This window comes from Rhinopithecus bieti, unplaced genomic scaffold (assembly GCF_001698545.2).
Source record: "Rhinopithecus bieti isolate Rb0 unplaced genomic scaffold, ASM169854v2 scaffold_5840, whole genome shotgun sequence".
In the NCBI taxonomy this organism is placed as follows: Eukaryota; Metazoa; Chordata; class Mammalia; order Primates; family Cercopithecidae; genus Rhinopithecus; species Rhinopithecus bieti.
This window is the reverse complement of record NW_016804838.1, coordinates 235,677-258,458: the sequence shown is the minus strand read 5'-3', so window position 1 is coordinate 258,458 and position 22,782 is coordinate 235,677. Positions and strand designations below refer to the sequence as shown.

At 50.6% G+C, this 22,782-nt stretch overlaps 1 protein-coding gene across 2 annotated transcripts; it reads right to left on the bottom strand.

Annotated features, from left to right (window-relative positions):
- Positions 1-532: 532 nt before the first annotated feature.
- Positions 533-22,577, bottom strand: ING5 (inhibitor of growth family member 5). 2 transcript variants are annotated; one of them, XM_017870689.1, is made up of 8 exons: positions 22,384-22,577; positions 17,529-17,695; positions 15,630-15,741; positions 14,975-15,068; positions 3,772-3,907; positions 3,575-3,636; positions 2,000-2,194; positions 1,794-1,869 (listed from the first exon to the last, which is right to left on the bottom strand). In XM_017870689.1, the coding sequence occupies exons 1-7, from the start codon at positions 22,409-22,411 to the stop codon at positions 2,035-2,037; spliced, it is 759 nt and encodes a 252-aa protein (XP_017726178.1). In that variant the 5' UTR covers positions 22,412-22,577; the 3' UTR covers positions 1,794-1,869; positions 2,000-2,034. The 2 variants fall into 2 exon arrangements, with proteins under 2 accessions (XP_017726179.1, XP_017726178.1); XM_017870690.1 differs by lacking the exon at positions 2,000-2,194 and having other exon boundaries at positions 533-1,869.
- Positions 22,578-22,782: the final 205 nt, after the last annotated feature.

Here is a 22,782-nt window from a genome sequence, read left to right as displayed (position 1 = left end):
TAATCCCGGCTACTCAGGAGACTGAGGTGGATCACTTGAGCCCAGAAGGTGGAGCTTGCAGTGAGCCGAGATTGCACCACTGCACTCCAGCCTGGGCGACAGAGCAAGACTCTGTTTCAAAAAGGAAAAAACCCAATAAAACCCACCCATTTTCACAGCCATGGCTAAGGGTGTGAAACAGTGTAGCCTGCCCTCTCTGACGCTTTCCCTTCTGAGCCGCAGGAAGGCATCGCTTGGAGGGAGCCCCTTCAGGTCCAGACACTGGCAGGGACTAGCAGCCGCAGTGGCCCACTGCCCGCCTGCACCTGCCGGGCACCTGCGCCCAGAGGATCCACTCCCACCCACTGCCCCACACCCTCGGCCGGCTCCCGGAAAGGACAGGCGGCCCAGAGACATCCATGTGGTTCAAGAACTGCAGAACAAGAGTGTGGACACCATCCCAACCAGGACTGTTCAGGATGTTCTTGTTCTCTTGTTCTCACTCACTGACTACCAGCTTCTTGTGGGGAGGGCCCCGTCTGAGACACAGAGCTTCACACGTTCCTTTCTGCTTTATTTCCTCTCCCTAGTGAAACATTAAAAACAGGAGGAAAAGATATAGATGTAGCCATCAGGAGGAAGTGAGGCTGTCAGTCCAAATGCCCCCCACCATGAAGAAAACCAGGCTTAAATTTGAACCTCATGTCTGTTTTCCCTCAGGTTTCTTTCTGTGGTGTGAGGACAGAAACAGGTTCCCCTGCATTCCTCAGGAATCCTCTCCTTCCTCTAAAGGCACAGGAGAGGATTTCCGAGGGCCTGCGATGCTGATGCTGTCGGGAACCGCAGGCTAGGCACTGTCACCAACGCATCACAGCAGAGCAAATCTGCACAGCCTTCCCCAACTACCACCGAAAAGACGGCTCCAGCTCAGCTTGGTGAATGCTGATTAAACAAAAAGCACACTACAGTTTCCTAGCTTCATTCCAGAACTGCTATTGTGGCACAATAAATTCACAACAAATTCACATCAGAGTCCCCTTGGACGGGAGCTGCGGGCCTGGGAATGCACAAGCAGAGGCATTCGTGGTTCATCAGCTCCTGGCGGACGGGACTCACTTCACAGACACACGTAGACCCATGATCTTCATGCTATTAGGATAATTTCATCTTCACAGTAAAAACATCACCAATTCCCAGAGAAAGAGAACATGACTCCCCGGAGGGAGGACTGAAGTCCAAGCTAAAAAGGCAGCGCACAGTGAAGCGGAGGCCACTTCCTCCGGGGAAGGGCCCCCAGCCCTGCCGGGCCGTCAGAGGCGCCCAAGTAGGAGTGCACGGCGGCCGGACGCGGCGCGGCGCTCAGTGGGAGGAGGCACCGGCCCCACTCGCGCGGCTCAGTGGCAGGCGTGCTCCAGCGGTGTTGGGGCGCAGGGAGCCTGGGCTGTACCTAACAGTCCTAGAAAACCACAGGAAAGCTACGCGAGGGTGGCGCCGCGCGCTGCAAAGCGGCGGCCGTGGACCAGGTTACCATGTCCCCGCAGCCCGCACGTCTGGCCGGGCAGCCCGGGCGCACGAGCACCCACCACGTCCGCTGGGGCTCCCTGCTGATGCGCGGGGCAGTCCTGTAAAAGCCACGCTAACGTCAACGCGGCGAGTCCCTGCAAGGTCGCCCTTCTGTGCGAACAGGGTTTGATGGATTCTTGTTCTAGGAAACATCCAGAATTTCAACCGGCCACGGAGTTACTAAGTATCAACCGAACAAGGTAGTTTTAAAACGAAGGGAAATATTGCAACACGAATGAAGGAAGAGATTAACTTGCTCCTCGGATCCGGGCACACAGCTCCTCCTACTTCTTCTTCCTCTTTTCCTGGACACACCGTGGACAGAACCTGTGACAAGAAAGGCACAGTGAGGCCCTGGTCGCCATTTCCACCAGGGCGCAGTGTCCCCAGGCCCCGCCTCCCCATGTCTCCCAGGGCTGCTGGAGGCTGGGGGGACAGCACCAAGAGAGGCACACACAGTGGGGCTGCTGCCTTCCCGCAGGGAAAACGGGCCTATGTGCGCGGCTCTATGCAGGACGTCCGTTCTGAAGTTGACAGATACACGTCAATGAGCAAAAGCGATTTGACACCCAGGCGTTCCTCCTTAACAGGCCGGTCCTCCTTCCCCGGCCGATGGCAGGGTCGCTGGTGCCCTCTGTCTGGAGTCTGGGGGCTGCAGGTACCAAGCACGCATGAGCATGGCAGCCCCTCAGGCCCACAGAAACCCAGCCAGGCACCCTGCACTGGCCCTGGAAACTGCCATCTCAAAAGTGCTCCCTGGTGACTCTGAGCAAGTTCTGGAGCTGCACACACCGGGGGCTCCTGAACAGAGGCAGCTGCTGGCCACAGAGGACATTCCATAGGTTCCCCACGCAGGAGGCAGCCAACTTGCATGTGAAGGCAACCGTCAACCCCCGCCTGGCCCAGGCCAAGCTTGCCCAGGGCCCTCCGCCCTAACAGCCTCCATGCCCCTTCTCCAAACCCTTGGTGCACTGTCCCCCAGCTGCACAGCGTGGGGCACTGCAGTGCCATGTGTCCCCGTGACAGGACAGCCTGTGTCGTTGCCACATGACGCCGTGAGCTTGGCCAGCCTCCGAGACACAGCATCCTTTCCCTCTGTGTCCTCACACCAAACACCAAGGATAACTGGCTCTCACCAACTCGGGCGAGTCTGCCGGAGTTTCAAACACGCTGCCACGATGACCTCTGAGTGCCACACAGAAGAGCACATTCTGATTTCATTTTCAGAACATATATCCATTTTTAGATTTTCAGCACAGGCAAAGCCAGGTTTTTATCTTTTTATTTATTTATTTGAGACAGGGTCTTGCTCTCGCCCAGGCTGGAGTGCAGTGGCACAATCTCAGCTCACTGAAGCCTTGGACTTCCAGACTCAAGCCACCTTCGTGCCTCCGCCTCCCAGGTAGTTGGGACACAGGCACGCACCACCATGCCCAGCTAATTTTTGTATTTTTTGTAGAGATGGGGTCTCCCGATGTTGCCCAGACTATATTCATTTTATTTAAATGAAATCTGAGGAACAACAATGCAGAAAGTTGCCATTGCCAAGGGCATGCAAGGGTCAGGAAGATAAACTGCTCCTGGCACCTGCACTCTTCTCCACCAGACAGAGCCACGGGTCCCAGATCCACGCCCCGGCTTCAGGACTCACCTCTCGTGCTATCTTTCCCAGATTTCCCTAGGGGACAAGAACCTCTCATTCTGATTTAAGACGATCCCTACCTCCCGCAGAGTCCGGAAGGTTGTCCTTCAGGAAGGGCCGTGAACGTGAATATTATGTAACTTGGTAACCGCTGTCCCGGGGTGACGACATCCCTCTGCCGGCTTGGACAGGCACAGCAGCAAAGGAGGGAAAAGCCACACCCACAGCAGCCAGCCACACGCCTTGAGGCCACCGTGGGGCATGCCTACGTGGCTACCGCGCCCCGCTAAGCCTGGCAAGGTCCTGCCATCGAACACCTTCTCCCAGGGAGGCCAGCAGCCCGACACCCAGCAGGCTGGGAGAACACGGAGCAAGCATCCCCACACTCACCATTTTCCTTTGGGTTTCGTGGTAAGGTCCACACAGGCAAAGTGAAACCACTCAATTGGACACTGCAAAGTAAAGGAAGAAACCGCAGTCAACACGCCTCATGTTCTGTACGCAAAACACAGGAAATGCCAACACCCGCCAGCCCTGCCCCACACAAGACCGTGCCCCATGGTGCGAATCGCGCAGGCAACACTCACGTCTGGATTGTCACAGCCGATCATCTCCCCGTAGGAGACCTGGTGGCACAGGCAGTACGTGGGTTCGTTTGGGTCTACTGGCATGTCCAGCACGTCGGAGGGGTGCACGGACAGGATGGTGTCAGTGAACTCAGACCTGCAGGGGACAAGGCACAGGAACCGCTGAAGGCCATGGCGGGAAGTGAGGCGGCGCAGACACCACGGGCCCTTCTGCCTCTGACTTAAGGCCCCCCACCCCAAAACTGTGACGACGATCATTCCAAGGGGGTAATCTGTACCGTGCTCTGAGTGACACATAATGAATAAGCTTGCTTCCATTTTTCCTATTGTCCTTCAGAAATGAATGCGACTCCAGGGCTGGCCACTGCAGTCATGCACTAACTGAATACACACCTTGTGGACGTTTTCTTCCTGGAGCACATTTTCAAAACCTCAATAACCCCTCTGAACATGCAATGTTCTCAGAAGGCGCAGCAAGAAAATCATTAAGGATACGAAAAGATTGTCAGCTGATGCTAGAAAGAACACTGTTACCCACAAAAATCCAGAAACAGTAGCAGCTGGCAGCAGAGGGGTGGAGACATCACACCCACCTTCGGACCCAGGCGGGGACACAGGGGCATGGACGGCACCCAAGAGGTCGTGAAGCGCAGCACTCACCCACAGCACCAGGGCTCTGGTCCCACTCTGGGGACGAGTCCACTCTCGTCTCGGTCCCTCCTCCCAGATGGCACTCCCCCGGGGATCTCTGGACTCACCCCACTTCTCGGCCATCCCCCCAAAGACCCCGGCCCCTTTGGAGACAAGCACATGTCACCTCCACCAGCAGATGGCTGACACTTGAGAGAAGCTTGCCAGCCTCCCACCCCAGACTGACAGGTGTCAGAACGGCCTGCACTGTCAACAGCTCTCCCATAACCATGACCTCCTCCCACGAGAACAGCCGTGCATCCTGCACCCGGGCCCTCCACGCACCTACTCAGGCACCTCTGGCCCAATCTCACTAAACCAGCAGCTCCCCACACACTCCCTGGACCGCCCACCACCCATCCAGCTGTCCACCTGGCACAGGGCCCCTTCTGACCACACGCCATCCTTGTCACTCCTCCATCCCCACCAGCTCCCACGTGGGTTTCTACACAGCAGCCTGGCGGGTATTCCACCCTGCCCATGCCTCCCTCCAAGCCTGCCACCTGCAGCACCATGGCTGCCCCACCAGGACCACAGACCTCAGGTGGAGACTTTCCCCTGTTTGAAAGGGATGCACTTAGGGGGAAATTTACGCTTTTATATTTCAGTATTTTTCAAATAAACTTACAAGCTGCAGGTAGTATAGACAGTGTATTCCCATTAGTACAGAAAGAAAAAGTATCTTCCCTATCCCACTCTCCAACCCAAGAATATCTAGTTGCTACATAAACACGGTAGGTTAGCAGGAGGAACGTGGCCGTGAGGAAAACAGTTGCGATCAGGGAGAGCAGGAGGAGAAGTCTGGGTCCCAGAGGGAATCAACACTCAGCTGTTCCTTAGACACCTGTCTAAAGCTCTTCTACGCCTTTGCGATTGCCTGTACACACACACACACACACTTGGGCTCAGCATGCACCCAGCCTCCCCGCTGCCCTCTGGCACAGGGGTGCCCATCTAAGTCTGTCCTTTGCGGGTAATCTGCTCTCCTGCTCTTTCTGTCTGGGACTAGACAAGAGTTTCTCTTTAGAGCTGAAATCCATCAGTGTCACAAGTCCAGGTCCAGGTGCTGCCGACACTGCTTTCAAGCAAGTCTCAAGTAGTCTTCAGGCCTCTCCTCTGACAGCGGCACACAAGGGTCTACGTCTCAGCCACCTGCCGATTCCGGGCTGACACCTGTGGCTTCACCTCCAAGGGGCTCCTGCAGTCTCCTCGCGTCACCTCTCACCCGTGGAGAGCAGGGCAGCACCCTCTGCTGCCAGCAGTCCCCGAAATGCTCTCTGTGACGCCCTCCTCTTCTGCGCCAAGTCCAATTCTGTCCACAAAGCCAGAACCGACATCTTGACCTGTGTCTCGGCATCACCGGGTTCGAGGGCGCTGGCCAGATTTGACGGTAGTGGGAGAAGGCCGGGGGCGTGAGGGGACCACCCAGCAAGGGCACCCCAGAAGCTGAGGCCGGCGTGGAGGCCTCACGGGCCTCTCCAGTCTCCCTGAGGGAGCGCCATGGCGCGTGGCCAGGGAGTGCTACCACCAGCCCTGAGGGAGGCAACCAGGAGGCCATGGGGAGCCCTGTCCCTTGCACAGGCTGAGTTGACCCCAGCTGTCAGCGGCTGCCCTCTGACTCCCTTCAGCACCACTGCCACAAGAGGCACCCTCTGTGCTAATTCCCCAGGGTGTGGCGGGCACCCCTCGCCAGATGGTGGCAGTGAGCCCCTCCATGCCCGGCCCCAATGGCTTCCCAGCACTCCACGTAGCTCCTAGCAGGGGACTGGCTGCCTGTCCAAGCTCCGGGATTCCAGGTGCTACAGGTGACACTGCCCTTCGTCCACACGCCAGAGCAAGGCCACAGGGCAGCAACAGCGCAGGGGGCAGCCTCAGGTCACACGATCTCAGACGAGACACGGAACATCTGTGCGGTCTAGGAACACTGCATTCCAGGAAGGGCCCTGGGCACGAAGAGGGCAGGCCACAGGGACAGGATGGCACATGCTCCTGGGTCCCCAGCAGGGAACAGGACCTGCCTTGAAGCTGAGCAGCCTGGCACCACAGTGTGACCAAGAGGGGTGTGAAAACCCACTGTGCTGATGGGTCAGGGACGCGCGCCACAGAGCACCACAGAGCGCCACAGAGCTCCAGAGCCCAGGGGGAGGCGGGCTCCTGCGCACACCCAGGATGATGCCCTTGGAGGCACATGAGTGCACACTCCTGCCCCGGCGGGCCCAGGCTTTGGGTTCAACCGCTTGGTCCTCAGGACACCCTGTCTGCCCACCTGTACCATCTTCCTGTCCCTCTGGAAGGGGCCTGCTTGGCGCCTTGGGCGTTAGAGCCCAGCTTCAGAGCTCGCCTTGCCAGCCCGTCTCGACGTCTTGCAATGGGACAGGAGCAGCACTGCCACTCGGGGACATGGAGAAGAAAGAGATTCGCACACAAGCTAGATCCAGCCCAGAGCCGCAGGAGCCCTGCAACTGTCGCCATCAGTGATCCCCCCTCTCATCTGTCACTGCTGCAACCTGCCCGGCAGGCAGTGCTGAGCTCCCAGGCTCCGATTGCTACTAAACAGGGCTGGCCAGCGCACTGTCAGGACAGGAAAAGCCATGAGGCCACGGTGGATCTTCCTGTGTTTGCAGAGGTGCTGGCTGTTCCTGAGGTCTCTGAAGCAGGGCAGAGCCCTCAGGGAGGAAGCCCCAACCCCAACAGGGAGCTGGGGTCTCCTTCACCACCACGAGGACCCCGGTACCTGCATTCCTCATGCCTAGCATGCCCTTGAGAAAGGGAGCTGGGGTCTCCTTCACCACCATGAGGACCCCTGGTGCCTGCATTCCTCATGCCTAGCATGCCCTTGAGAAACAGTGCTGGGTGAGGAAGAGACCAGGAGGAGTTCCGCTTTCACACAGAAAAGGCACGGTCGGGACAGGGCCTTCAGGTTCCAAGCAGGAAGGAGCAGGAAGACTCAGAACGCTGTTCTCACTGAGTTAGAAAACACAAAACCCAGCAAGTCACAAAAACCACATTCTCAAAGATGTGTGGGAGCTGTGAAGAACAAGCGCTAGATGACCTACAGCCGGGGCGGGGGGGTGTTGGGGTGGGTGTCCACCTGCCTCATGCGCTGAGTGAGGGCTGGGCTGGCCACTGGGCCACGCTGAGCCCACACAGCCACACATGGCGGCCGCGTCCCCACCATTTACAGAGTCCAGAGGCTGCACAGAGCCACTAAAAGCAGAGGGAAAATCCCCGCAGCCTTGGAATTCTCGAGGAAGGGGTGTGCTCGGGCACCGCCAGTCTCCTACCCTGTACTTCTATCAACTGCAGAAGCCGCTGGGGCAGGAGGCGAGAGAGGAAATCTAAACCCACTAAAGTGCAGATGAACCTACAGGGCAGAGTCTTCCGCAGAGGGTGATCCGCAGGCTCCCTGGGGCACTCAGTCAAGAGCTCAGGGTCCTCGAGGGGCCTGGGTGGACCTGAAGCTGAGACCCTGCCCCACCCCAGGCCCCCAGGCCTATCAGCCTGGACTAAAACAGAGCAAACACATCCTGGGGATTCCGAACAGAAATTTCCCTCTCCACGCTTCCTTTATACTTAAGTTCGGACAACTAATAACAAATTATAAGACACGTACACCCAGCCGGGAAATAGGACTGATTGCTTTTTTAAAAGCTGGTTACCAAGGAATGGTGGCACATGCCTGTAGTCCCGGCTACGCAAGTGACCCTCCCACCTCAGCCTCCCAAAGTGCTGAGATTACAGGCGTGAGCCAAAGCGCCCAGCCCTACAATCTCTTAAATGAAAACTGTATTAAAGGAGATTAAAACTAACTTAGGGCCAGGCGCAGTGGCTCACACCTGTAATCCTAGCACATTGGGAGGCCAAGACGGGCAGATCACCTGAGGCCAGGAGTTCAAGACCAGCCTGCATAACATGGTGAAACCCTATCTATACTAAAAATACAAAATTAGCCAGTCATGGTGGCACGTGCCCGTAATCCCAGCTACTTGGGAGGCTGAGGCGGAGAATTGCTTGAACTCGGGAGGCAGAGCTTGCAGTGAGTGAGCCAAGATTGTACCAGTGCACTCCAGCCTGGGCGACCAAGCAAGACCTTCAAAAAACAAAAAAAAAGAAAGAAAAGAAAGAAAAGAAAGAAGGAAAGAAGGAAAGAAAGAAAGAGAGAAAGAGAGAAAGAAAGGAAGAAAGAAGGAAAGGGAAGGTGAGAGGCCAAGCTGGGCGGATCACTTGAGGCCAGGAGTTTGAAACCAGCCTGGCCAACATGCTGAAACCCCATCTACACTAAAAATACAAAAATTAGCCGGGTGTGGTGACGCTCACCTGTTATCCCAGCTACTTGGAAGGCTGAGGCGGGAGAATGGCTTGAACCCGGGAGGCGGAGGCTGCGGTGAGCCGAGATTGTGCCATTGCACTCCAGCCTGGGCGACAGAGCCAGAACCTGTCTCATAAATAAATAAATAGATAAAGTAATAGAAACAAATCAAACTGAAGTACAGAAAGAAAAAAGCTTACAGAAAGTAAGCAGAGCCTCACTGAACTATGAGAAAATCTAAACTAAGGAACACACAGGGAACTGGATCGCAGGAAGAGGAGAAAGGAGAGCACAAAAATATTTGCAGAACTGGCTGAACATTTTCCAAATTTGATGCAAAGTATAAACCAACAGTTCAAAGACGCACAAGTTCCATGCAAAATATACACAAAAAATCACACCAAGACACATCATAACCAAACTGTTAAGAGCCAGTGACGATGAGAAATCTTAGAAGCAAAAAAAAATAAAGAAATCACCAAAAATAATTATTATCACTAATTTATCATCAGAATCAATGAAAGACAGAAGAAAATGAGAGAACACCTTTAATGATAAAAGAAAAAAAGGTCAACCTAAAATTCTATATGCAGCAAAATAAAAGCATTTTCAGAGAAACAAAAACTTAGAGAATTCATCACCATCAGCATACATGTACCGTAAAAAATGTTAAAGTTCTTCAGTAGAGGAGAAATGACAACAGACAGAAATTTGCATCCACATAAAGAAATATACATAAGCAGAATATGCATGGAAAAGAAATTTTTAAAGAAAGAAAATAAATACTAAGAAATAAAAGTTGGGCCAAGCTCAGTGGCTCATGCCTGTAATCCCACTACTTTGGGAGGCTGAGGCGAGAGGGTCACTGGAGGCCAGGAGTTTGACATCAGCCTGGCCAACATGGCGAAACCCCGTCTCTACTAAAAATACAAAAATTAACCAGGTGTAGTGGCGCATGCCTGTAATCCCAGCTACTCAGGAGGCTGAGGCACGAGAATCACTTGAACCTGGGAGGCAGAGGTTGCAATGAGCTGAGATCGTACCACCGCACTCCAGCCTGGGCCACAGAGCAAGACTCTGTCTCAAAAAAAAAAAAAGAAAGAAAGAAATGAAGGTTACCAGAAATGGCAACTATATGGGGTAACTATATATGGGGTGACTTTCGTGGTGAGAACATTTAAAATCTACACATTTTTTTGAGACTATATTGTTACTAACTATAGTCACCATGTTGTACAACAGATATTTTGAACTTATTCCTCCTATCTCAATGAAATTCTGTATCTAACATCCCCCCGACCACCCTAGCACCTGACCACCATTCTACTCTTTACTTTGGTAAGTTCAAAATGTTTACATTCCACATATCTTTTTAAATGTGTTTAACATAATCAGTGGTTTGCATCTAAGGCAATAACATGTATTGTGAAGCTTAGATCATATGCAGAAGTAAAATGAAGGACAACAGCACAAAGGACAGGAGGCAGGAAACTGAAGAAGACTTGTGTGGAGGCTCACATTAAACATCAAATAGCATCATATGGAAGTTCACTGTGGTAACTTAAGGAAACTGAGTGCACATACTAGAACAATCCTTAAAATACAGGGGCCAGGCACGGTGGCTCACACCTGTAAACCTAGCACTTTGGGAGTCCAAGGTAGGTGATCACTTGAGGTCAGGAGTTCAAGACCAGCCTGGCCAAAATGGTGAAAACCCGTCTCTACTAAAAATACAAAAAAATTAGCTGGGCGTGCTGGCACACACCTATAATCCCAGCTACTGGGGAGGCTGAGGCATGAGAATCACTTGAACCTGAGAAGTGGAGGTTGTAGTGAGCCGAGATCACGCCATTGCGAATTGCACTCCAGCCTGGGCAACAGTGCGAAACTCTGTCTCAAAAAAAAAAAAAAAAAAAAACAAAGAAGTATGGCTAATAAGACAAGAGTGGGAAGAAACACGGAATGCTAAAAAAATACTTGATTAGTCTAAAAGAAGACAGGAAAGGAACAGAAGGAACAAACAGAAAACTAATAGCAAGATGGTGAATCTAAATTTTACCATATCATTAATTATGTTAAATATGAACAGACCAAATATTGCAATGAAGGCTGGGTGCAGTGGCTCATGCCTGTAATCCCAGCACTTTACAGGCAGGGGAGGCCAAGGTAGGCAGATCATTTGAGGTCAGGAGTTCGAGACCAGCCTGTCCGGCATGGTGAAATCCTGTCTCTACTAAAAATACAAAAATTAGCTGGCCTTCAAAGGATTTCAATTATATAATGTTCTTTGACTACAACAGAACTCAACTAAAAATTAAAATTAGAAAGGTATCTGAAAAATCCCAAATTATTTGGAAATTGAGACACATACTTCTACATAAGTTATAAGGCAAAGAAATAGCATGAAAAAAAAAAATGCGGCCGGGCGTGGTGGCTCACACCTGTAAGCCCAGCACTTTGGGAGGCCGAGGCGGGTGGATCACGAGGTCAGGAGATTGAGACCCTCCTGGCTAACACAGTGAAACCCCGTCTCTACTAAAAATACAAAAAATTAGCCAGGCGTGGTGGCGGCGCCTGTAGTCCCAGCTACTCGGTAGGCTGAGGCAGGAGAATGGCGTGAACCCGGGAGGCGGAGCTTGCGGTGAGCCGAGATGGCACCACTGCATTGCAGTCTGGGAGACACAGCGAGACTCCGTTTCAAAAAAAAAAAAAAAAATTCTAGGCCAGGTGTGGTGGCTCATGCCTGTAATCCCAGTATGTTGGGAGGCCAAGGCAGGTGGATCACCTGAGGTCAGGAGTTCAAGACCAGCCTGGCAAACATGGCAAAACTCTGTCTCTACTAAAAAAACAAAAACAAAATTAGCCAGGCATGGTGGTACGTGCCTCTAATCCCAGCTACTCAGGAGGCTGAGGCAAGAGAATCGCTTGAACCCGGGAGGCAGAGGTGGCAGTAAGCCAAGACTGCACCACTGCACTCCAGCCTGGGCAACAGAGCAAGGCTCTGTCTCACAAAAAAAAAAAAAAAATTATATTCCAGGACTTTGGGAGGCCAACGTGGGTGGATCACTTGGGCTCAGGAGTTTGAAACCATCCTGGGCAACATGGTGAAACTCCATCTCTACCAAAAATATAAAAAATTAGCCAGGCATGGTGGCATGCACTTGTGGTCCCAGCTACGTGGGAGGCCAAAGTGGGAGGATATCTTGAGCCCAGGAGGTGGAGGCTGCAGTGAGCCAAGATCATGCCACTGTACTCCAGCCTGGGTGACAGAGTGAGACCTCATCTCAAAAAACAAGAAAAAATTTTAAAATTTTAGATAGGTAAACAAAATAAAATTAAAACAATATCAAAATTATGTCAAAATCATAATATGTCAAAATTTGTGGAGTGCAACAAAATAGTAATTAGAACAAGGAAGATGTAAAATCAATTATCCAAGCAACTTCCACCTTAAAAGCTAGAATAGTACAGGCAAAGTAAACCTGAGTAGAAAACGGAAATAGAGAGTAGAAACAAATGCAATAGTAAACAGAAAATAGAGAAAACAATAAAAATAAAGTAACTAAAAGCTAGTTCTCTAAAAAGATCAAGATGGCCAGACACAGTGGCTCACACCTGTCATCTCAGCACACTGAGAGGTTGAGGCAGGCGGACTGCTTGAGCCCAGATGTTTGAGACCAGCCTGGGCAACATGACGAAAACTTTTCTCTAGAAAACATTAGCCAGGCATAGCGGCAGGTGCCTATGGTCCCAGCTACTCGGGAGGTTGAGGTGGGAGAATCACTTGAGCCCAGGGACGGGGAGGTGGAGGCTGCAGTGAGCCATGTGCATGCCACTGCACTCCAGCCTGGGTAACAGAGCGAGACCCTGTCTCAAAAAAAAAAAGGATCAAGACAAAATGAGAGAAACATAAATTACCAATATCAGGACTGAAAGAGGGGCCATCGACACAGACACTACATCAGAACCATAATAATGCAAAATTATTAACAACCTGATGTCAACAAAATCTGACAACTTACATGAAACAAATTTCTTGAAAGACACAGATTTTGTCCAAAACTGACCCAAGAAGAAATAGAAAGCCTGAATACTTCCATAACTTTAAAGGAACTGAATGCAGCATCAAACTGTACATTTAGAATAACATTTCATTGTATGTAAATTATTCCTTAATAAAGTTAATTTAAAAAGTTAGAAAAACAGTACTAAACTATAATGTATAGTGTCTAGGAATGCACTATAAAACTATTACAGAAACAAGGAAATAAACACTAGAAATCTGCATCATGTTTATTTGGGGGCAGAAGGAGTTTATGATTTTAACAGGGCATATGGAAGGCCTTCCAGCTGCAGCTAATCACTGACTAGGTGCTAGTTACAAAGACCTTCACTTTACGGAAATTAATTAAACCATGTTTGTTCTGTGCAGTTTTCTGTATCTGTGCACTACTTTACAATATAGGGATTTTTTTTTTTTTGAGATGGAGTTTCGCTCTGTCGCCCAGGCTGGGGTACAGTGGCGCTATCTTGACTCACTGCAACCTCCACCTCCCAGGTTCAAGCAATCTCCCTGCGTCACCCTCCCGAGTAGCTGGGATTACAGGCAGATGCCACCACACCCAGCTAAGTATTTTGCATTTTTGGTAGAGACGGGGTTTCACGGTGTTGCTCAGGCTGGTCCTGAACTCCTGACCTCAGGTGATTAACCCGCCTTGGCCGCCCAAAGTGCTGTAATTACAGGCGTGAGCCACTGCGCCTGGCCAAAAAGCTAAGCACTAGATTTCAAAACTGAAAATTGGGGCAGGGCACAGTGGCTCACACCTGTAATCCCAACACTTTGGGAGGACAAGGCAGGTGGATCACGAGGTCAGGAGATCAAGACCATCCTGGCTAACAAGGTGAACCCGCATCTCTACTAAAAATACAAAAAATTAGCTGGATGTGGTGGCATGCACCTGTAGTCCCAGCTACTCAGGAGGCTCAGGCAGGAGAACTGCTTGAACCTGGGAGGCAGAGGTTACAGTGAACCAAGATTGTGCCACTGCACTCCAGCCTGAGTGACAGTGAGACTCCATCTCAAAAAAAAAAACAAAAAAAAAAACAAAAAAAAAACCCTGAAAATTGGGCCGGGTGCAATGGCTCACGCCTGTAATCCCAGCACTTTGGGAGGCTGAGGCGGGTGGATCACCTGAGGTCAGGAGTTCGAAACCAGCCTGGCTAACATGGTGAAACCCCATTTCTACTAAAAATACAAAAAATTAGCTGGGCATGGTAGTGCACGCTTGTAGTCCCAGCTATCCAGGAGGGTGAGGCAGGAGAATTGTACCATTGCACTCCAGCCTGGGCATCAAGAGTGAAACCCTGTCTCANACACTCACCTAATTTTTTCTATTTTTTGTAGAGATGTTGCCCAGACATCCCTTTGTTGCCCAGACTGGTCTCAGATTCCTGGGCTCAAGTGATCCTCCCGCCTTGGCCTTCAAAAGTGCTGGAATTATAGGCATGAGCCACCATGCCCAAAACTTACACTCTTTGACCACTCCCCATCAGAATCATCTCCATAGAGGCTTTGTGGCATTTCAGCATTTTCTCTTTAGTCTAAATGTCACTCCTCTGAGGTAATGCTATGATCTCTTTGGAGGGTACACAATACCTTTGGCAGGGAGGGTGTCAGTAGGAGAATGCTTTCAATAAAGTATCTCAAAGAACTTCAAGTTAAATGACATGTCTATTTAATAAATGTGGCCACATAATTTAACAATGAATATACGCAAACTATATACTGACACATAAAATAACTGACAGATATACAGAAATCTAGCTACTTAAAGAGTGGTTTACATTGGCCTCTGTTAACAACACACTCACCAACCTACTGTCCCTAGCGGGGCAGCACACACCGTGGCTAAGAAGACAGGCACTGGAGTCAGACTCCAGGTGCAGGCCCAGCCACACCACAGCAGCTCTAACGCCTGGGCAGGTCCCTGCGACACGGAAAATGCCTGACAACGGCACCCCCTCCAAGGCTGCGGTGAGGACGGGCCGATGACAGGCGCACAGCATAAGAACCAGAAGAACCAGAATGTCACCCAGCACACGGAGTGCACTTCACTCAAGGGTCAGCTTCCATCAGCGTTTCTACATCCGGGACACTGGCTATGGGTATCTGTTCTTCTGGGAAAAAGAGGGGAAGCCTCTTACCCTCCTTTATGCTTCTTTTTCTTTGGCGTATCTTCCTCTGATGTCCTCCTGCCTCGGCCCCGGGACGCTCTTTTTTCTTTCTGGCCCCGGCCTTCTGAAAAACAACCAAGATGAAAATTATTTCTATAGAATTCTCTAAAGCAAGGCAAGTTTTGTGTTTTGTTTTTAAGAAGGAGTCTCGCTCTGTCTCCCAGGCTGGCTGGAGCGCAACGGAACTCGCTCTGTCTCCCAGGCTGGCTAGAGCGCAACGGAACTCGCTCTGTCTCCCAGGCTGGCTGGAGCGCAACGGAACAATCATAGCTCACCGCAGCCTTGACCTCCCAGGCTCAAGCAATCCACCCACCTCCGCCTCCCAAGTCGCTGGGACCACAGGTGTGCACCACTACACCCGGCTAATTGTTAACTTTTTTGTTGAGATGGGGTCTCATTATGTTGCCCAGGTTGGTCTCAAACTCCCAGCCTCAAGCAATCCTCTTACCTTGGCCTCCCAAAGTGCTGGGGTTACAAGCATGAGCCACTGTGCCCAGCTTGCAAGACAAGGTTTACCCAAATATGATACTTACCCTAGTGATCATACTTTAATGATTTACTGTGACAAAACTCTTCAAAACTCCATAGTTAACAGTAATAAAGAAAAAAAAATTAACAGACTTGCTTTTTAACCCTCGCCCTCCGGAGCTTTCAAAATCACTGCCCTCCATCTTGTCCTTCAGATCTGCCTCAAAGCGCGCCAGGTCTGCATCAAGCCTTCGAATGTGTTTATCCACCTACAAAAGGATACCCAAAGTCTTATTTTAAAGTAAAACCAAAACACCTCAGAAATCACAAACGTACAAAGGTATCCACTAGGAAATGCCTTCTTGCCCTTTAATTGAGTCTTCAATGAACAAACCTCTGCTAAATCAAGGCCCACTATTTCAAAGTCCATGCAAGGGTCTTGTGCTTTTTCTGCATATTTTGAGACTGCAATGGAATGAATCCCATTTAGGGAAAAGACAGGAGTGTGGGCAATAATGAGAAGCAGAGTTGTGAAATGCGGTGAACAAGGCCTGGGATATCTGAAGCTGAACCCTCCTTTAAAATTTGGCTACCTGGAGGCCAGGGGCAGCAGCTCACACCTGTAATCCAAGCACTTTGGGAGGTCGAGGCGGTCTGATCACCTGAGGTCAGGAGTTCGAAACCAGCCTGACCAACATGGTAAAATCCCGTCTCTAATAAAAATACAAAAATTAGGGCAGGCGCAGTGGCTCATGCCATAGCCCCAGCACTCTGTGAGGCCGAGGCGGGTGGATCATTTGAGGTCAGGAGTTCGAGCCCAGCCTGGCCAATATGGCAAAACCCCATCTTATTAAAAATACACGCCAGGCATGGTGGCTCACACCTGTAATCCCAGCACTTTGGGAGGCTGAGGCAGGAGGATCACCTGAGGTCGGGAGTTCGAGATCAGCTTGACCAACATAGAGCAACCCCATCTCTACCAAAAATTCTCTACCAAAAATACAAAATTAGCCGGGCTTGGTGGTGCGTGCCTGTAATCCCAGCTACTCAGGAGGCCGAGGCAGGAGAATTGCTTGAACAAGGGAGGCGGAGGTTGTGGTGAGCCGAGATAGTGGCATTGCACTCCAGCCTGGGCAACAAGAGCGAAGCTGTGTCTCAAAACAAAAACAAAAACAAAAAACAAAAATTAGCCTGTTGGTAATGCCTGTAATCCCAGCTACTCGGGAGGCTGAGGCAGGAGAATTGCTTGAACCTAGGAGGTGGAGGTTGCAGTGAGCTGAGATCATGCCACTGCACTCCAGCCTGGGCGACAGAGCAAGACTGTCTCAAAAATAAAATAAAATAAAATAAAAAACAAATAAAATAAAATAAAATATGGCCACCTGGAAGTTGGGCATGGTGGCTCATGCCTGTAATCCCAGCACTTTGGGAGGCTGAGGCGGGCGGATCACTTGAAGTCAGGAGTTCGAGACCAGCGTAGCCAACAGGGTGAAACCCCGTCTCTTCTAAAAATATAAAAATGAGGTGGGCGTGGTGCTGCATGCCTGTAATCCCAGCTACTCGGGAGGCTAAGGCACGAGAATCACTTGAGCCTGGGAGGCGGAGGTTGCATTGAGCTGAGATTAAACCACTGTACTCCAGCCTGGATGACAAAGTGAGACTGTCTCAAAAAAAAAAAACCTAATGGTTCCTCCGAGCAGATACACAAACAAAAAGGGTCCAGAAAAAAAAAAAAAAACAAGGATGGTCCCACATGAAGTGTATCCTGTCTGTACATCCTCCAGCAGCATCAGGCTACTAAAGCTAGCCTTCCACTTGGCTATGCCCATTTCTGGGCAGTTTTTACGTTTTGTTGCATGAAAGGCAGGAGTAGAGGTCGGAGGAAGACCCATGGCCCCTGACCCACCCTCACCATCTCATAGGTCTGTGTGGCCAGCAGCACTCTGTCATCGCTGAGAAAGCCATGGCCCCCGCCCCGCCCTCACCATCTCATCGGTCTGCGTGGCCAGCTGCACTGTCATCGCTGAGAAAGCCGTGGCCCCCGCCCCGCCCTCACCATCTCATAGGTCTGCATGGCCAGCTGCACTTTGTCATCGCTATATTCTTTGCACTTGCTGTAGGCATTCTGGATCTTCTGCAGGCGCTCCACGCGCTGGTCTGGAGATAGCGTCTTCACCGTGGAGATGTACTCTGCAGCCAAGATGTCAATCTCTGCTTTCTTATCTGATGGAGAAATGGGGGAAAAGCTAGCCCTGCACAAGACACCACGATGGGCTCACCAGACCAGCAACAACTAAAGTCAGCCAACACCAAGTTGTGCCAAAGACGTAGGCTGACATGAACTCAGGCTGTGCTGGTGGGAGCGCAAGTGGGCAGAACCATTCTGCACAAACAGTCTGGGATCATGTGGATGTGCAGACTTTACGGCAACATGCCCAGGACAGTCCCAGCTCTGAAGGTTACACAGCAGGTGGTCATAGTGCCCTCTTTGACTCTCAAACATCCTGTGTGAATAATTAATTATGTAGTCACCTTTCCTATGCCCTGGCATACTACTCTTTTTTTTGTTTTCTTTTTTTTCGGTAGAGCAGTCAAGAAAGAACATACTACTCTTAAACACCCTAAAGAAACCTTACGTGACCTAAAGAAATACACGTGGGAAAACGTTCGTAAGAGCAGGAAACAGAAAACAACCCAAACGTCCAATCCTCAGTGAAATGGAGACATCAGATGTGGTCCCTTCAGACAACAGAGCTACTCGGCAACAAACAGAGCAAACCATAGCTACACAGCAACACGGATGACTCCCACAGAAGGCGACACAGAGCAAAAAGAGCAAGAAACAAAAGAAAACATGCCGGATGATTCCATTAATGCGAAGGGCAGAAACAGACACAACTCGTAACTCTTCAGTTTAGAGAGGTAAGAAAACTACTGTTGGAGGCCGGGCGTGGTGGCTCACACCTGTAATCCCAGCACTTTGGGAGGCCAAAGCAGGTGGATCATGAGGTCAAGAGATGGAAACTATCCTGGCCAACGTGGTGAGACCCTGCCTCTTCTAAAAATACAAAAATTAGCTGGGCGTGGAGTTACGCGCCTATAGTCCCAGCTACTCAGGAGGCTGAGGCAGGAGAATCACTTAAACCCAGGGGGCAGAGATTGCAGTGAGTCGAGATTGTGCCACTGCATTCCAGCCGGACGGCAGAGCGAGATTCCGTCTCAGAAAAAAAAAGAAAACAAAACTACTACTAAAGGTGGAAGGTGACTATCAGCAAACTCAAGATGGTCACCCCTTGGATGGATGGGTGTCATGACTAGGAGGGTCACAAAGGTCTTCAGGTGCTAAAGGGCTTGATTTCTCCATCTCGGTAGCAGAAAACAGAGAGGTTCACCTGGTAATATTTGTTAGGCAATCTATAAATGTTGTACCTCATTTCTGAATATAAGTTACTTTTCACAATTAAATAACTCTCTATATTCCCTAGTCAAGATGCTGTACCTAAGCGAAAAAACACAGCTATCTCAGTCTTGCAAAACATGCGCCTAGGCCGGGCGCGGTGCTCACGCCTGTAATTCCAGCACTTTGGGAGGCTGAGGTGGGTAGATCACCTGAGGTCTGGAGTTCGAGACCAATCTGACCAACATGGAGAAACCCCATGTCTACTTAAAATGCAAAAAATTAGCAGGGTGTGGTGGTGCATGCCTATAATCCCAGCTACTCAGGAGGCTGAGGCAGGAGAATTGTTTGAATCCAGGAGGTGGAGGTTGTGGTGAGCTGAGATCATGCCATTGCACTCCAGCCCGGACAACAAGAGCGAAACTCCATCTCAAAAAAAAAAAAAAATGTGCCCAGCATAATGAATAAAAAATCTCAGGCCAGGCGTGGTGGCTTATGCCTGTAATCCCAGCACTTTGGGAGGCCGAGGAGTCCCAGCTACTCGGGAGGCTGAGGCAGGAGAATGGCGTAAATCCAGGAGGCGGAGCTTGCAGTGCGCTGAGATCCGGCCACTGCACTCCAGCTCGGGCGACAGAACGAGACTCCGTCTCAAAAAAAAAAAAAAAAAACTTCAGAGATACATCTCAAAAGCTTCTGAATAGGAATAACAACAAAAAAATAGATCACACATATACAGGACCAAGAATCCAAATAGCACCAGATTTTCTGCAGCAACATGGAAGCTAGGAGACAAGCCAGCAATGCTGCCAACTTCCTGTGTGAAAACAACTGTCAACCCGGGATTCTATACCCAACCCAACTACCAACTGGGTATGATGCTAGAACAAACACATGTTCAGACATGTTACGTTACAAGAAAATCTACCTTCCTTTTTTTTCTTTTTTTTTTTTGAGATGGTTTTGCTCTTGTTGTCCAGGCTGGAGTGCAATGGTGCGATCTCAGCTCACTGCAACCTCCGCCTCCCAGGTTCAAGTGATTTTCCTGCCTCAGCCTCCCAATTAGCTGGGATTACAAGCTTGCGCCACCACACCCGGCTAATTTTGTATTTTTAGTAGAGACGGGGTTTCACCATGTTGGTCAGGCTGATCTCGAACTCCTGACCTCAGGTGATCTGCCCGCCTCGGCCTCCCAAAGTGCTGGGATTACAGGTGTGAGCCACCGTACCTGGCCAAGAAAATCTACCTTCCTATGGGCCTTTTATCAGGCAACTACCAGAGGAAAGGCCCTAACAAAACAGGAGAGCAAGTGAAAAAAAGAGGACATTTAAGATTCTGGGAAGAGGGTCCCACACTGAAGAGGGGTGAAAGGAGATCCTAGGAAAACCCCAGGGCAACAAGTGTGCAGTAGGCCTAGAAACAATCAGGACTGTGGCCTCCAGGACAGAGGGTTCCATGGAAAGAAAACACACACAGAACCGTCAGACAGCCTGACACTCAGACCAAATGGAAAAGCCCAGCCTGGGAGACGAGGGTAGAATGCAGAAAAAAAAGCCAACACACAAGGCAATGAGTAACTCTAAGAAATACACAAAGTTGCCAGGCGCGGTGGCTCACGCCTGTAATCCCAGCACTTTGGGAGGCCAAGGCGGGCGGATCGTGAGGTCAGGAGATCGAGACCAGCCTGGCTAACACGGTGAAACCCCGTCTCCACTAAAAATACAAAAAGAAAATTAGCCGGGCGTGGTGGCGGGCGCCTGTAGTCCCAGCTACTCAGGAGGCTGAGGCAGGAGAATGGCCTGAACTCGGGGGGCGGAGCTTGCAGTGAGCCGAGTGAGCCACTGCCCTCCAGCCTGGGGGACACAGGGAGACTTCGTCCCCAAAAAAACCAAACCAAAACAAAAACAGACAACAAAAGAAATACGCAGACTTATTCAAAAGGGGTCAGATACATAAGCACAGCAGGTGGCATGGCTCAGTGTTAAAGTACCTACACAGCTGCCCAGTGGAAGTCCCATCACTGGTCTCACCACAAATTCCAACTAACTACAGCCAGGAGATGGCGGAGCAAGGTGCAGGCAGGTGAGCTGGTGGGGGCCACTGGAGAAGTACAGCTGCATGTGCCATATATGGCTGAACAAAGTTTAAAACTGACAACAGATAAAATAAGAAACAACAACTAAAACATGTTGTTTAGAAACAGGGAATTGGCCGGGCGCGGTGGCTCAAGCCTGTAATCCCAGCACTTTGGGAGGCCGAGACGGGCGGATCACGAGGTCAGGAGATCGAGACCATCCTGGCTAACACGGTGAAACCCTGTCTCTACTTAAAATACAAAAAACTAGCCGGGCGATGAGGCGGGCGCCTGTAGTCCCAGCTACTCGGGAGGCTGAGGCAGGAGAATGGCGTAAACCCGGGAGGTGGAGCTTGCAGTGAGCTGAGATCTGGCCACCGCACTCCAGCCTGGGTGGCAGAGCAAGACTCCGTCTCAAAAAAAAAAAAAAAAAAAAAGTGTTAGAAACAGGGAATTTAAGGGCTGGGCGTGGTGGCTCCTGCCTGTAATCCCAGTACTTTGGGAGGCCAAGGCAGGTGGATCATGAGGTCAGGATATCAAGACCATCTTGGCTAACATGGTGAACATGGTGAAACCCTGTCTCTACTAAAAATACAAAAAATTAGCCAGGTGTGGTGGCATGTGCGTGTAGTCCCAGCTACTCGGGAGGCTGAGGCAGGAGAATCACTTGAACTTGGGAGGTGGAGTTTGCAGTGAGCCAAGATCGTGCCACTGCACTCCAGCCTGGGCAACAGAGTGAGACTCTCTCAAAAAAAAAAAAAAAGAGAGAAACGCAGTTAGGGCCGGGCACGGTGGCTCATGCTTGTAATCCCAGTACTTTAAGAGGCCAAGGCAGGTAGATCACGAGGTCAGGAGATCAAGACCATCCTGGCTAATACAGTGAAACCCCATCTCTACTAAAAATACAAAAAAAAAGAAAAATTAGCCGGGCGTGGTGGCAGGCACTTGGAGTCCAGCTACTCAGGAGGCTGACGCAGGAGAATGGCGTGAACCCGGGAGGCGGAGCTTGCAGTGAGCCGAGATCCGGCCACTGCACTCTGGCCGGGGCCACAAAGAGAGACTCCGTCTCAAAAAAAAAAAACAAAACCGGAGTTAAACACCAAAAGGCCAAAAACTGCTACCACACTTTTAAAACAATGCACACACTGCACACTCTGAAAATGGAAACTCTGTAAAAGAAACAAAATGGAAATAGATATTTGACTGTGAAGGGCGGTGGCTGTAAGAGCACGATGGAAGGACGTGTAAGAACCCAAGAAACTAAACGCGGCTTCGAGAGTATCAACACCTGCTGCAAGACACGGGTGACACCCACAGCCCAGGGCTAGGCCAATGCCCCACTAACCTGGGTCCCCTCAAAACCCTCTGCCCCCAGTCTTCAGGAGCTGCTGGCTCCCAGCTGTCAGAACCCAGTTCTGGTTGTACTGAGAGGCCTAAACCCACCTTCTGTCCTCTGGTCCAGCTCTCGCATCAGCTGGAAGTTCCTCTGAAGTTCGCAGGGAAGGTTCTCGATACCTGAAACACAAAAACATGGAAGTCATGTACCTCTCAGTAGCAGGACAAAAATTCACCTTTAAAGGTTGTTTTATCTTTTTTTCTTTTTTTTTTTTTTTGAGATAAAATTTTGCTCTTGTTGCCCAGGCTGGAGTGCAGTGGTGCGATCTCGGCTCACTGCAACCTACACCTCCCGGGTTCAAGTGATTCTCACGCCTCAGCCTCCCGAGTAGCTGGGATTACAGGTACATGCCACCATGCCCAGCTAATTTTTGTATTTTTAGTAGAGACGGGGTTTCACCAGGTTGGCCAGGCTTGTCTCAAACTCCTGATCTCAAGTGATCTGCC

What these genes read in the sequence shown, in the direction of transcription:
- ING5 (XM_017870689.1), bottom strand. Translation starts at nt 22,411, where the DNA reads ATGCGAGAGCTGGACCAGAGGACAGAAG. An exon ending in GCTGGACCAGAGGACAGAAG is followed by an intron (nt 17,696 to 22,383) that starts GTGGGTTTAGGC and finishes TTTCTCCATCAG; the next exon opens with ATAAGAAAGCAGAGATTGAC. An exon ending in CGGAGGGCGAGGGTTAAAAA is followed by an intron (nt 15,069 to 15,629) that starts GCAAGTCTGTTA and finishes GTTGTTTTTCAG; the next exon opens with AAGGCCGGGGCCAGAAAGAA.